At 41.1% G+C, this 14,392-nt stretch overlaps 1 protein-coding gene across 1 annotated transcript in view; it reads left to right on the top strand.

The window, feature by feature from the left end:
* PSME4 (proteasome activator subunit 4) overlaps positions 1 to 13,994 on the top strand; it is a 106,939-nt gene extending 92,945 nt beyond the window's left edge. Inside the window, exons 40-47 of the mRNA XM_084829244.1 lie at positions 865 to 1,073; positions 1,260 to 1,345; positions 2,793 to 2,921; positions 4,446 to 4,601; positions 9,152 to 9,314; positions 9,696 to 9,829; positions 11,268 to 11,406; positions 12,324 to 13,994. Of these exons, the coding sequence (XP_084685370.1) occupies positions 865 to 1,073; positions 1,260 to 1,345; positions 2,793 to 2,921; positions 4,446 to 4,601; positions 9,152 to 9,314; positions 9,696 to 9,829; positions 11,268 to 11,402 (1,012 nt within the window). The 3' untranslated portion in view covers positions 11,403 to 11,406; positions 12,324 to 13,994. The remainder of the gene's footprint in view (positions 1 to 864; positions 1,074 to 1,259; positions 1,346 to 2,792; positions 2,922 to 4,445; positions 4,602 to 9,151; positions 9,315 to 9,695; positions 9,830 to 11,267; positions 11,407 to 12,323) is intronic.
* The last annotated feature ends 398 nt before the right edge of the window (positions 13,995 to 14,392 follow it).

Raw genomic sequence — 14,392 nt, 5'->3', positions numbered from 1 at the left:
TAAAGAAGCGTCTTTAAAGGCTCTTTAAAGAAGCCTTTGAAGAGGCTGAATCACTGGAAATTTTGTTCTGCTGATAAACTGTATTCTAATATTATGTTGTTTTGACATTGTTGTGATTATTTTTGTATTCCAAAAATGGATAAATAACTAAGATTTTTTTAATCAAGTGACAGATCTAAATAAGATTATGATTTTTAAAATTCATATATGTATCCCACCCTTTCCACAAAACACTCAGAGCAGAATACACAGGTTTATCCCATTTTTTCCTTGCAACAGGCTAGGTTAGGTACTGAGATAAGTATGCTGTGTGGCTGAGTGATGATCTGAACCTAGGTATCCCAGCTTTAAAACTAACAGTTGATCCACAGTAGCACAGGTTTATATAAGCATGGATCAGCAATATTGCATTTTTATGGGATATGAGTTCTAAGCTTTACTTAGACAGAATTAAAAAATTATAATGAGTTACAACTTACAAAAGTAATGGAAATAACACAATGGTTCAGGTATCTGAAACCACAAAATTTTACCATTTTATCTTGCTGAAGAATATTCCTATGAAAAAAATTATATTGTTCCACATAATTAAATACCAGCTGTGAGATCCCCTGGTTACAAATTTGCTATATAATAAAAGTTTTAACTTACCTTCAGACAAGCCATTATATAGGCTAGTAGCTTTAGTACTGTTGTAATTTTGCAGACTTTTTGGTACACAGTCATTGATGTAGCTAAGCACAAAGACCGCCCCTGCCTCGAACTCGAGGGACTGGGGTGAGGTGAGGTTTTTGTGACAAGTTGAGACTCCTTTCTTTTAAACTGTGTCTCAATATTAAATGTGTGTACTTGTGTTTTCTGTAGCGTGTTGACATACATCTTCATGATAGATGTTTCCTTACCAAATACTGCTCCAACAAAGTCTCCCCATGTCCATGAGTTCACTTCCCGAATACTTGAAAAGCTGAAACCCCTTATGGAAGTGGATGAAGAAATTCAGAATCATGTTATGGAAGAGAATGGAATTGGAGAGGAGGATGAGCGAACTCAGGGCATTAAACTCTTGAAAACCAGTAAGTGTCTGTGTGAAACATGGAAGCACCAAATTAAATATCCAGTTGCACGTAGTTGAGAAGTTGTGATGTCTTTTAAGGTAATTGCTAGTTGGCAATGATGAATTTGAATCATGCATTTTTCCTGTTGTACTTGATTTGATAGTGTTGAGCTATTATGTTTGCCTTTCTTTTTACTCACAACAGTTCTGAAGTGGTTGATGGCAAGTGCAGGGAGAGCCTTTTCTACAGCTGTTACAGAACAGCTTCAGCTGTTGCCATTGTTTTTCAAGGTAAGTGTTTAGTTACTCAGATTGTTGTGTTTAGGCTGAAGAGTTGGTTTTGAAAACACTAACAACGCTTGACAAATTTGCCCACTCCCACATGTACCATTTACGCCATTTACCAAGCCCTCCTCCCCACCACAGATAGTCCCTGTTTGAAGGACACATGGCCACACTGACTGCAGCTCTGCTCATACTGCTCCATCAGGTTGTTGGGTTTACATAACATGTGGCTGGCAGATGCAGGTGAGACTGCATTTAAAGACAGACTGTGCCTTTGTGGTCCCATCCACTCTCAACTGCAAGTCCTGCTCACATTGTATGACACGATGCCCACCACAGTGTGGAATGGGCAGAGCTATAACTGACATGAAGGAGCCTGTGTACATAAACCCTACAGCCTTCCCTCCCAACAGGTCACTTCTTCCCATGCAGATTTAAGAAGGGCTGAACAAAAATGGGGGCAATGGGGGGAGGAATGTTTCACAAACACTTTAATCCCCTGAAAAATGCCCCTTCTACCTTTTTGGGGAAGGGGAAAGTTCTGAAGAGGAGCGGATGTGTTTGCAGCATAGCTTCCCCTCCAACACCCATTCGAACTAAAGCCAGTGCTTCCTGGTCTCACGCTGAATTGGCTTTGTGATATTGTCACACAGCCAAATCTGATTGGCTGATTACATATAAAAAGCTCCTGTTATAAATAGCCTCAAACTACAAGTAAACATTACTGTTTTTGCCTATAGATCCATGGGTTAGATAAAAACAAATATAATTGATCCCTTCTAATATTAGAGATTATTAGTAGTTAACCCAGTTATTATTTTGCTCACCAGAGTTCTGATTTACCACTAATCACTGCTAGAGGTGGGTGAGAGGCTCCTCAGTTATTAAACATGGCAACTCTTAGGACAGGAAAGTCATCTTATGTTTAGTACCCCTGAGGACTCAATACTGTATATTCAGTTAAATATCAAGCTGCATAGACTTCAGAGGAATCTGTTAAGGGTTGCCATTGGGTGCAGTTCACCAGACACTGGTCCCACTTAAGCCTTTTTTCAGTGTACACAGAAAAAAACATGTGGCAGGCAATTTCCCCTACCTTTTTTAGCCTTAGTCTTCACTTAACAGTACACTTCCTGAAGATTACTGTATATTTTCATATTATTAGATACAAGTATTGATCATCTACCCCAGAGCCTTTGGGATGGGCATAATAAATAGTGAAAGAAGTAACATGCTCCTGCTATAATTTATCAACAGAATGGTTTGAATTGCTTCCATAATGCATTCCAATATAGCCCTTAACAAATTTTGAACTTAAATTATGACTGCTGTTTAGAGAGGCTGATGTGGCCTGTGACACTCCCCACTGTGCCCTTCATTTTACAAAATGAAGACTTCTCTGCACTGTTACCTTCAACAACGCATGTTTGCTAACCTTTCCTGTTCCTTCCAGATTGCACCCGTAGAAAATGATAATAGTTATGATGAACTGAAGAGAGATGCTAAGATGTGCTTATCATTAATGTCTCAGGGACTGCTGTATCCCCAACAAGTGCCTTTGGTACTTCAGGTGCTAAAACAAGTATGTGATGCTTTTTAAACCATATAAATAAAAAAAGTCATAGTGGTGTTCTGAGTTTGTGTTGACATTCTCTTGAGGCCGATTGACAGCAAATCTATTCTGCTGGAATATTCAGGAGTATAAAACCTTTAATTATTTGCTGACTAGCAAAATGCCTGTCATTATGACAGGTCAGATTTGTGTGGAGGGGAGGAACTGTATGCTGCATCTACCTCTTTGGATGCAATGCATCTTAGCTGGCTCTGCTCACAGAGACCTGCTGCATCCCACCCCAGCCACCTTCACAGAGCCTCTGTGATAAGGAGCTGGACCACCCAGGCTCAGGAGTCACAGGCAGGTCTTATCCTTACCAGAACAGTAGCCCATTTACTTTTCCCCGAAACAATTCACTTATATGGATGAAAGAAAAATGCTGCATAGGAAGCTGCCATCAGACCATTGGCCCATCTAGCCCAGTATTGTTGCCACTGACTGGCAGCAGCTCTCCAGGGTTTCAGACAGGATTCTTTTCTCAACTTACCTGGAGAAGCCGGGGATTGAACCTGGGACCTTCTGCATGCAAAGCAGGTGCTCTGACACACTGCGCTATGACCCCTCCCCTGCACTTGGGCACCACTAGAGCTGAAGTTATATCTGACCCCAGTCTTAGTGTCTTGGGTAAGGGGTAGCTCTCTGTGACTCAGATTGCATTTCTTGGTCACACTAGAGTGGCTCAATATTGAGAACTGGATTTTTATACATATGTTATTTAGTTTAATAGCTCTCCAAGTCAGTCAGGACTCCCAAAGGAGGTGTGAACGTTCCTTGAAGGTCATCCAGGCAAAATTCTGTGTGTTTTCATTTGACCAAGAGACAGTATGCCAACCTCTATTCTCCTCTGTAACAGCCTTAGGAGTGGTATACCATAGAGCAAGAGTGGGGAACCTTTTTCATCCGGAGTCAGACTATGATTTGTGCATGCCACAGTATGCCCGGTTCAGATTTAATGGTGAACTATGATTTGCCTGAACCAGGGAGGGAATTAAGAGTGTTCGAGGGGAGGGAAGGGGAGGAACCATGGGCACTTGAGGCACAGTCCCAGCAGCTAAAGTATTTGGCCATTATATCTGAACCAGCCACAGAGAGCCATTTTTATGGCTGTCCTTAAACCCTCACAATCCTTTCCTTGTAGGCTTCCTAGAACAACTTCTGAAAGCTTTGCAAGAATTCCTTATTGAGACTTTTTTCAGGAGTTAATCTTGTCACTGGAGAAGGGGATTAAGAGGAGGGGATGGGGAGTCACCAGGACCTGAGGATGAGCAATATGGTAACAGATCTTTGTTGGAAAATCAGATGATTTGTCCCCCTCAAAATAAATTACCCCCCATTACTATCTGTAGGTAAATTTCAGAATGTAGCTTTAGAATTTTGTTTTTTCCAAATATGGAAGACGGTTTTTAGGCTTATCCTCTCCTTGTCTTTAAGAATGGCCCATTCATCTATTTTTCTAATCGCTGCTATTTTGTTGTTTTGGGTTTTTTGCAGACAGCAAAGAGTAGTTCCTGGCATGCTAGGTACACAGTGCTAACCTACCTCCAGACCATGGTATTTTATAATCTTTTTATCTTCCTGAACAATGAAGAAGCGGTAAATGACATCAGATGGTTGATTATAAAACTACTAGAAGATGAACAGCTTGAGGTGAATAAATACTTGTGCTGACATTTCTTGGCAACCTGTGCAAAAATCTATGTTTGCAGAATAAAAATGGAACCATAGCTTTGGACATGCTCCAGCAAAAATTTAAACACTTCTTAAAATCCATTGACCTTGCTGGGAGCATTAAGCATATGAAGCATCCAATTCAATCCTAGTGCTAATGTAAATTACGTTGTACTAGCATAAGTGATCTCTAGCGCAATGCCAGTAGCATTTGCTGGTGTGACAGGTTTCCCTGGAAAACCTGTTGTGCTAGCAACGCTATAGGCATTGTGCTAGAGGTCACTTGTGCTAGTGCAACATAACTTTTTAAAATATTCAGACACTACTAAGAACATACATTACCGACAGAAAACAAAACAAATAATGAAATGATTATTCCATGATATAAGGAAAGGTGCCTATTTCCACAACACTTAATTGCAATTCCCATTTTATTTTCACAACTATATTTAAGTTGTCCATTTCAACTACAGCAAAGGCTTTCCATTACTGTTCTTTACATTTACTCTGCAGTAGTCTATTATATTTCTAATTTGTAGCAACCACAACCTTTGCTGTTACCAAGAGTTTAGGAACATAGGAAGCTGCCTAAGTCTATTGGTCCATCTGACCCAGTACTGCTGACACTGGCAGCAGCTCTCCAGGATTTCAGGCAGGATTCTTTCCTGGCCCTCCCTGGAGATGCCAGGGATTGAACCTGGGACCTTCTGCATGCAAAACAGGTGCTCTACCACTGAGCTACAGCTAGGGATATACGAATTGTGTACCTTCCGTGCCGCTTGACTTCTGCAGTTTGTGGCTTCCGTTCACAAGCCCCCAGAATTCCCCTCTTTTTTTTTCTGCTCTGAAAATTACGAAGATAAATCTGTACAGACAACCATAATTCCGGTGCCCAGCTGTCTCCGTGAGTCTGCATAACTTCTGTAAGAATCGCTATTTTTCGTAAATATTTACGTTATTTTAAAAAATTGAAATCCTCCGTCTCTGCTTACTTTCAGTTAAAACACTTCCTCTTCCTAGGGGCTTCCCAAAAGAAGGCTGTCTTAGGTGTGCCTGAGCAGTAAACTATTTGTTTAAAGCAATGCTGTTTTAAAGAAAGAAAAAACCTTTTAAAATGACTATGCCTCTCCAGGACTGGCATGGTCATTTTAAAAGGTTTTTTCTTTCTTTAAAACAGTGTTGCTTTAAACAAATAGTTTATCACTCAGGCACACCTAAGACAGCCTTCTTTTGGGAAGCCACTAGGAAGAGGAAGTGTTTTGGCTGAAAGTAAACAGAGACAGGATTTAAATTTAAAAAGAACACCCACAAACAAGGCGGTGAGCACAATTCATTTTTTTAAAAAAGTACGTATTTATTATTGGAATATACTACACTGCATTTTTATTTACGAAAATTTCGCAACTCTTTGTGGACGACGAAAAAAAAGCCGCATGACTGCTGGCTCAGCAGGACCTCGTGGTGCCGTTCCGCAGAGGATTCCGTGGCACAGACTGAAGAGAATTTGATCCCATTTCAGTCCGTGCTGGAATTCTCTGACATCCCTAGCTACAGCCCACTTCCACATTAGTTAAACATATAGTTGAAATCAATGGGACTTGAAATTACTTAATCTTGGCTTGATCGTGCTTTTTATTGCTGTATGTCTTCTTTTCTGTAGTTCTCTGAGTACACGTTGTTTTTATTTTGCACTGGTACTAAATGCATTTCTTAATTACCTTATATTTAAAAATTCAACATAACCTTGTTTATCATAGCCATCTGCTGATATTTTGGTTGTGTGAAAAGGATATTGCAGACACAGTATTGTTTACATGTGAGTGAAATATCTGTAAGTGGAGGCAAATGAATCAAGCATTAAGTTACCAGGGCCACTTCACTGTTGTTTATATATAGAAGGATTTCTGAAATGTTTTATTGTCTGTTCAAGGCTGAATTTCAGAAAATGCTATTTTGTGCAGCAGTTAACACACAGGGGAAACCTTAAAACCATTTTCAGAACTAGGTTTAATAGTGCAGCTTTGCAATCATAAAACTTTTAGTCTTCTGTTCTTGCTCCAGTATTACATAGCCAAGAATGTGACAGAGTCCAGTATTCTTTTACTACTATTTGTTAGAACATTCATCTAGTCATATAAAACCAAGCAACCTTATTTGCTGTTCCCTCTATAAAAGCAATGAAAATCTACTGGACTAATTTGTAAAACAAATTTGCAAATGATCAGATGAATAGTATGTTCTTACAGAACAGCAGTACAAATCGACAAAATGCTTGCTTGTTTGTAATCTCTTGTGATCATGTTGCCATAGAAACCTCACTTTTGCATTGGCTGTAATCTTGCTTTTCCTTGCTCTGAGCTGGCAAGCCCTCATGTGGTACTCACTTGTTACTTCAGTGCTATCTTTCGGTTATTCTGTATGTGTACTGTGTGTGCATATGAGCAACTTCTGCCATTAGGCAGGCACTTAGTGGTGACTGGCAAAGCGAAACGGGGGAGATAGAAGTAATAGATCCCAGCATATTGTTCCCCAGTTTTGTTTTTAATAAAAAGCGTTAGGAAGAATTGCTGCCTTTTTCTTTGGAGGCCTCTCCTTTTCCTCATCCTGGTGGTGGTGGTGTTGGCCTCCTTCTTTCCAAATTCTGCCCATTCCAGTGCCTGCTGTCCCACCCTCCTACTGCTTTTCTACCTTTTGGAGTTCATTCTGTGAGGCTCTACTCTGCTTTGCATCTCCATATTACAATTCTGTATCACCCTCATGGCCCCTTCTCAATCGTCACCTCAGCACCTTGATGCCTGACTAGCAGCACAATCAGAAATCAGTTGGCAGCATGGCCTCCATGCTCAGGAAGGTTCCTTCGTCCAATTACCTTACATGAAAATGCACCAAGACCACAATCAGTTACATCGGAGATGGCCAACTAGCAGCTCATCAAATGTAATCAGTCAAATGTGTGATAAAACATTTGTTCACACTTTCCTCCACCATGACAAGGAGAAAAACGTTATGAAGTTGTAAGAAGTAGAGATTTTCCACATTTCAGTGTTATGCTCCTCTTCTGGATTTTCTGTGCAATCTTCATGACTACTACATAATGACAACTTAATTATGGACCCCTTTTGTGCAAGTACTCGTATATACATCCTGGTCGTTGGTCCATTGTCTAGAGCAGGAGAGAAGAACCTCAGGCCTGATGTCCCAGTCTGGTCCTCCTGGGTTCCTCAGATGGCCATGCCTCCTTTCCCTCAACTCCTGATTTGTGGTTTCCACACTTCTGTGCAGTTTTTTTCCCCATCCTGAAAGGTTGAGATGCGTCCCTGAAGGCTTATTTATCGGCAGTAGGAACTTTTAACAAAAATATACTGGAATTTTCAGTATTTTGGCCCCATCACTTTTGCCTTCAGCCTTGCCCACCACTGGAATGTGGCCTCAAGAGCTTTTCTGAAACAGAATTCCACCCTTGGGCTGAAGAAGGTTCAACCCCCCGGTACAGAGAATAGAGCAGCCCCCATGATTACAGAAATTGCCCATCCCTGAGTTAGAAGGTATAGCGTGATGTGCCAAGACTCACTGAGCCCAATTCATATCCCTCAGTTTTCATACTGGGCTCACTTATGTTGCCTTTTCGATGTTTCAGTGTCCCAGTGTTAGTGAGATCCAGGGCAGCTTTTGTGAGGGGTATTTTCAAGTATTCTTTTGTTGGTAAACATGTTGTAGCCTGTCCTGAGGCATGGGAACTGAGAGAGCAAATGTGCAGAATAAATCTTCTGAAAGCACAGACATTCTTAACTGGTGAAAGACATCTGTAGCACTGCTTTTGTCACTTCAGAGCTGACGCAGACCATGGACAGCCGCTATGATTAAATGGCAAAGGGAAACCAGTCAGAGAACTTCCTAATAATTAAGAATCTAAAACATGTAGCCCTATTCAAAGTTGATTGCTGTTGACGTATTTGTTAGTGCCTCACTCTGGGGGACAAATACCTGCCAATGCTCTGCCCAGCAAATTAAGAGTAAATTAAATCCTTGAACACAATGTTCTTAAGTTCCACAAAGCCAAAAGTATAGCCACAAGCCCTGTAATAAATTAGCATACAAAGTTAACTGGCTCTTGACATCGACTTCCTCTGCTTTTTATAGCATTTTATTCAAATTTGTGATGAGCTGTTATTACGTAGTTGTAAGGCACCCGAAATGAAGGAGTTTGTCAAGCACTCACTTTTGAGCTAAGCTACTGAGCTGATAGGTGAAGTGCTAATGGACTCCAGGATTGGAAGGAGACTTGACAGTGCAGTGAGAAACCTTGCCAGGGAATGGCTTTAATTTACATCCTGGTGAAGTGTGTTAAATTCATCTTAGTAATGCCATATTAAAAGTCATATTCAGTGGGAGCAAACCCACCAAGCCACCAAATTCTGGAGATCATAAGTTGCTATAGGGTCATTTGACAAGGGATCATAGTGTTGTAAATGCTGACCTGAAAGTTAAACCTATTCACTGGAGTAACTGATTATCTTGATCGATCCTAGGTGAGAGAGATGGCTGCCACCACATTGAGTGGCCTGCTCCAGTGCCACTTCCTGGTGATCGATGACCCCATGCAGACTCGCTTTGAGCAGCTCTGCAAGAGGAGACTCCCGAAGAAGAGAAAGCGAGACCTCAGCACAGTAGTGGATACCATTCCCCCTGCAGGTAAGGTGGGGCTTGCTCAAGGAAGCATAAATCATGGAAGAAAAGACTTGTAGGGATCATCCTCATCCCAACAACAGGTGTTTTCACGTGGGTGATGCCAGTTCACACTTTTTGACAAGCAGTCCAGTCTGGAGCAATGGAGAGGTGTTGCATTTGAGAAGGTCTGTCGAATGCCCCTTCAAGAGTCTGTCGAAGAGAGGGTGGGGCCAGGTGGAGATGTTCCGTTTGCAGAGCATTAGCTGGGTTCCAAGCCATAATCACAACAGTTTTTTTCAACAAGGTCCTTTGGTTATTCATGTAAATGGAGCTGGAGGCAAATATCAGTGATTAGAAAGCAACATTCTGCTACACAGAAATAATTGCCGACACATTTCATTGCAGACTTGGTTAAGCGCCATGCTGGTGTGCTGGGACTCAGCGCATGCATTTTGTCCAGTCCTTACGATGTACCCACCTGGATGCCTCAGCTTTTAATGGATCTTAGTGCCCATCTGAATGATCCTCAGCCTATTGAGGTAAGAATGATCTTTTATTGCATGTATGAGGAGCAAGGCTTCCTCAGTAGTTATCCTAGTTATGTGGGATGCCTTACCCCAGGGAACATGCTTGGCCCCATCAGTGGCTTTCTTTTGGAAGCAGACAAAGACCTCTTTGTTCTGTGAAGACTTTGAGGCTGCTGTTTGATAAACTGTTTTAGACTGAATATAGTCCTGCTGTTGATTGGTTAATTTGGTTATTTTGTTCTATTGAATCAATTTAACTGAGTATTATTTTGTTTTAGTTTATGTTTTTATTTTGCAACCCGCTTTGCAATTTAATATTGAAAAGCGGGTTACAAATGTTATAAACTAATCACCCTAACAGCTTCTATTCAATTCTTGATTCTCTTTAAAGAACCCTTGGTAGTAAGGATCAGAAAGGCAGGCTGTTTGTCTTTTTGCCTGACTCATCATCATTGGCCCTTTTATGAGTGATAGCCTTTCTGGATTGTTTTGACTAGTTAACAGTCCAGTGATTTATAGATTTGTGCTGGGTTATTTTTAGGGACCATTTTTGTCTGACTCTGAAATGCAGTAATACTCCTTATTAAGTTTAGCATAGTATCAGTGGAAGAAGTATTTCAAAACAAGATATTCTGAAAGTCACTTGTCAGGAGCCACAGTTCTCTTAAGATAATTTTTTAAGGGCCATTCTGACTTAATGGCCTTGTATTTTCAGCACCTGGGCTACAAGTAAGAAGCCTTTACGTGTGTGTGTGTGTGGGGGGGTGGGGGGTAAAATGTGCAGGAGGGGTGTGTCGCTCTCCTGAAGTGGAGCTGGTTGTGCGGACCATGAAGTCTCCCTCTGCCACCGCCTCTTTTCTGCTTCCCTCCCTTTCATATTTTATATTGTTTTATGCTGCACTCTGTGGTTTTAATTTTTGTGAACCGCCCAGAGAGCTTCAGCTATTGGGAGGCATAGAAATGAAATCAGTTCAATACATACAATCACAAGGGCTAAAACATGTAGGACAGTCAAAGGTTTTATTGTGGTGCTGATTTTTAAAATTATATTAGTCCATAGCTGAGTCCTTATTAGGATGTACAGAAGGGGGTGGGCCTCCTGCAGCCCTCTGGCAGCATGTGACCCTTTGCATGCAATCAGTTCAGACCTCTGGTAAGAGCCCTCTGTTCCCTGACAGCCTGCTAGGCAGGAAGGAAGAGTGAGAGAGAGGAAAGGAAGTGGCAGAAAGAGGAAATGGATGACCCACTCACTTTTGGCTCTGGCCTTGCCCATCACTGTGACATGCGGCCTGTAATAGATTTCCTGTGAAGAAATGCAGCCCTCGACAGAACAAAGTTTGCCCATGCTTGACATGTAGCAGTATCATGAAAGTTTTGTCTCCTCCAGCACAGGATGATAATTGTTTGAAATATGCTGTCTAAGTCTGTATCTTTGTTTCTTGCCATACAGATGACAGTAAAGAAAACCTTGTCCAACTTCCGGCGGACTCACCATGATAACTGGCAGGAGCACAAGCAACAGTTCACTGATGACCAGCTGCTCGTCCTTACTGACCTCTTGGTATCGCCATGCTATTATGCATAATGAGGTGAGATTGTGTTGAGAAATGTATAGCCTTGGGTTAATAAAAGTTTCTTGGAAAGCTCTTCTGGATATCCAGTTGGGCATAGCAGAAACCCAGCTTTCAAACAGTACCTAATGATTTTTAGACACATTAAAGTTAAATAATAAGAGAGAGGTCTTTTCCTTCCCCGCTACAGGAAAGCTCAGTTATAACTTTAGGAAATATAGCTGGCAAGTTTAGTGATATAGTACCAAAGGCCAAGGCATCTTTAATGCTAGTTTTCCAGTCCCTTATCCTAAATTAATTTGCTTCCATCATGGATTTGTTTGCATAAGAGAGGGTGAAACCAAGCTCAATTAAAGCTGCTAAGGTGGGGTGTTTGTCATGTTTGCATTTCATGTTAAAACAACGCTCGTCAGTATCTCTGACAGAGCTTCCTGGAGGTTGCAATTGAAAGTAAACAGGCAGGAGCCTGAGAGTGATGTGCAACAGCAGCAGCAGCTTTTGATTAACGGTCTAGTTCGTGCATTACAACATTAAGGAATGACCATATGTAAGACACACCCTGCTGCTACCTGGAATCCTGGAGGAGGAGAGAGTAAATGGCTTCCTGTTGGTGGTTCCTACTGGCAGGAAAGACTGGAGAGTGCTTGAATCCTTGGCTTTCTCTTTGTCTTTCCCCATGCTCTCAGTGAGTGCTTGCCATCACATGTTCTCACGCAGCAGGCGCAACTCCTTGGCAGAAGGGTGAAGGAATCGCTGGCTGTTACCTGTAGTACAGCTGATCATCCTTGGCAGTTGGGAAGAACAGGGACAATCTTGGTGACAGAAATTTCTTGCTCCAAATCCCATCCTTAGGATAGACAAAATGTGTCCTTGTTGTTGCTAAACATAGATCTGAAGTCTGCTTCTGTCACTTCCATTTTTTCCCTCTCTTGCAGATTCTAGGGAAAACGAGGGCCTGCTACCCTTTCAGCAAAAATAAAGGAAACTCAAAACTAATTTATTGTGTATAGAACCCTTTTGGATTTGGTAACTCTGAGGCTATTAAGGCTGGAAACCTTTTTCGAAGTGCATACGTTGTGTCTATGGGAAGGGGTATGAGGAATTCTACTCTACTGGTGCAAGGGGCTGTAGCAGCGTGACAACTCTGTGTTTGGATGGCCAGATCATGATTTTTTCCCCTTCCTTCATGCAAATACCTCGCATTAACACAAAGCCCTACCCCTTTCCTTCTCTTGTGCAGTTGCTAATGCCACAACTTCTCTCTTCCCAACCTTATGTACTTCAGTCCTTGGTCATCCGTTACATAAATGGACTTTCAGACATATGATCTACAATGTTGGGTACCCAAACTCATTATCTGATCTACTTGCAAGTGTGTGTGTCCATGAACTGCAGACCATGTACTTGTAAGAGTAGGCCAGAAAGGTCGTCTGTATTTTTGTTTTAGATTTCTGCCTCAGTTTCAGCTCCCATGCAATACGAGGCTATGCAGAACTTTGAGATGGGTTCCTTTTTAACTCTTACCTTCTGAGCAAATATCTTTACTCTCTATTGTTGTCTAGATGCATACAATAGAGAGATGTACTTTCTATGGCCAGGTTGTTCAGTAAGATCCTTCACCCAGGTACTGAACCTTAACTTTGGCCTGTCTTTGTAAGTGGCAACCTGATTTTTTTCAGTTCAGTAGAGCCCATGAATGATGATGGCTCTTAACTGTTGTTTTATTTCAGAGAACGAACAGCATGTACATATGTTAATAAAGGGTGGCTGAAGACTTTTTAAATAAAATGTTCCTTGTTTGCTAGTCCCACATCTTTCCATTCACTCCACCTCTTCATGCTGGAACAAATATTTAACTTGCATAAAAGAACAGAAGTACTGTATCTCTCCCGCACCCTCCCCTCCTTTTTGGTCTGTATCTCTGGTGGCTAACGGCTGGCTATTTCACCACATGTTTAATATGTGATACATAGATGTAAAAGACTGTATAAATTGTAGAGGCACGGCACTGGCAAAGCACTGTACAGTTTGCAAAAAAAAAAATTCTACATAATCCATTTGTGAGATTAACTTGTAAAGAATCACACTTTTAGGTGCTAATATAGTGCTTTCAGCTTTTGTATCTGATTCAAATGCCAATTTCTTCTGGTTTTTAATATTCTCATTCCCATTAATGAGGTAACTTTGGTTTTGGGCTTGATTTCCATTGATCTTATTAGTGAGTCTGTTGATTTTTACTATGTAATTTCTGCTTCCCACCCCGTGGGAATGTAAGCAATGACATATTCTGATGTGTGGTAAATTATAAAGTGCAAGAATACCTCCCATGTTGGAAAGAAAATCTGAGAATTGTGTGTTTTTCATCTTTCTGCACATCCTGTACTTCTTTCTTTGTAAAAACAGGAATATAATAAATTTTTCAATCATCTGCCTGCTGGGAAACCATACCAAGTTTTTAAAGCACAGCAGTATAACCAGATACAATATCTCCTGAGAGTCAACACACAGAAATAACTAATGTATAGCGTAGTGCCAAAATGCCTCCTCCTCCTCCTTTCAGTTGTGTACTTAGTTTCAAGCTGAATAAATGAATTGTTTGTAAGATCTGTGTGTGCGTGAGGCCTTATTTTTCAGAGTAGGGTTTTTCCCCATGATAAACACTTTCACTTGAGGATACGAGAAGAAAAGCTCTTACTAGTCTATAGGGGATTAAATTGCTTCTGGCACCTGTCTGCTTCTGGTTCTGTAGGTGGACATGCCAGGGGGTTTGCCTTTTCCCTGGACATAAAGAAGCATCTCCCATCCTGTCAAAGTAATATTTGAGTTGTGCCTGAAAGAGACACAACCTGGACTTCTTTTTAAAACTTTGCACCTTATTCCAGCCACAGCTTACGCATTCAAAAAATTATTCACTTTACAACAATTCATGCATTTCAGTAAGTATGTAAGCTTTTAATAAAAATTAGCACAACAGGGATAGCCAAATTTTGTTAAAAAATATTAA

The sequence above is a fragment of the Heloderma suspectum genome, chromosome 1 (genome assembly GCF_057233095.1).
Source record: "Heloderma suspectum isolate Gila_16-S chromosome 1, 16-S_ref, whole genome shotgun sequence".
Classification (NCBI taxonomy): Eukaryota; Metazoa; Chordata; class Lepidosauria; order Squamata; family Helodermatidae; genus Heloderma; species Heloderma suspectum.
The sequence above is the reverse complement of the archived record's forward strand: the minus strand, read 5'-3'. Positions and strand labels throughout refer to the sequence as shown.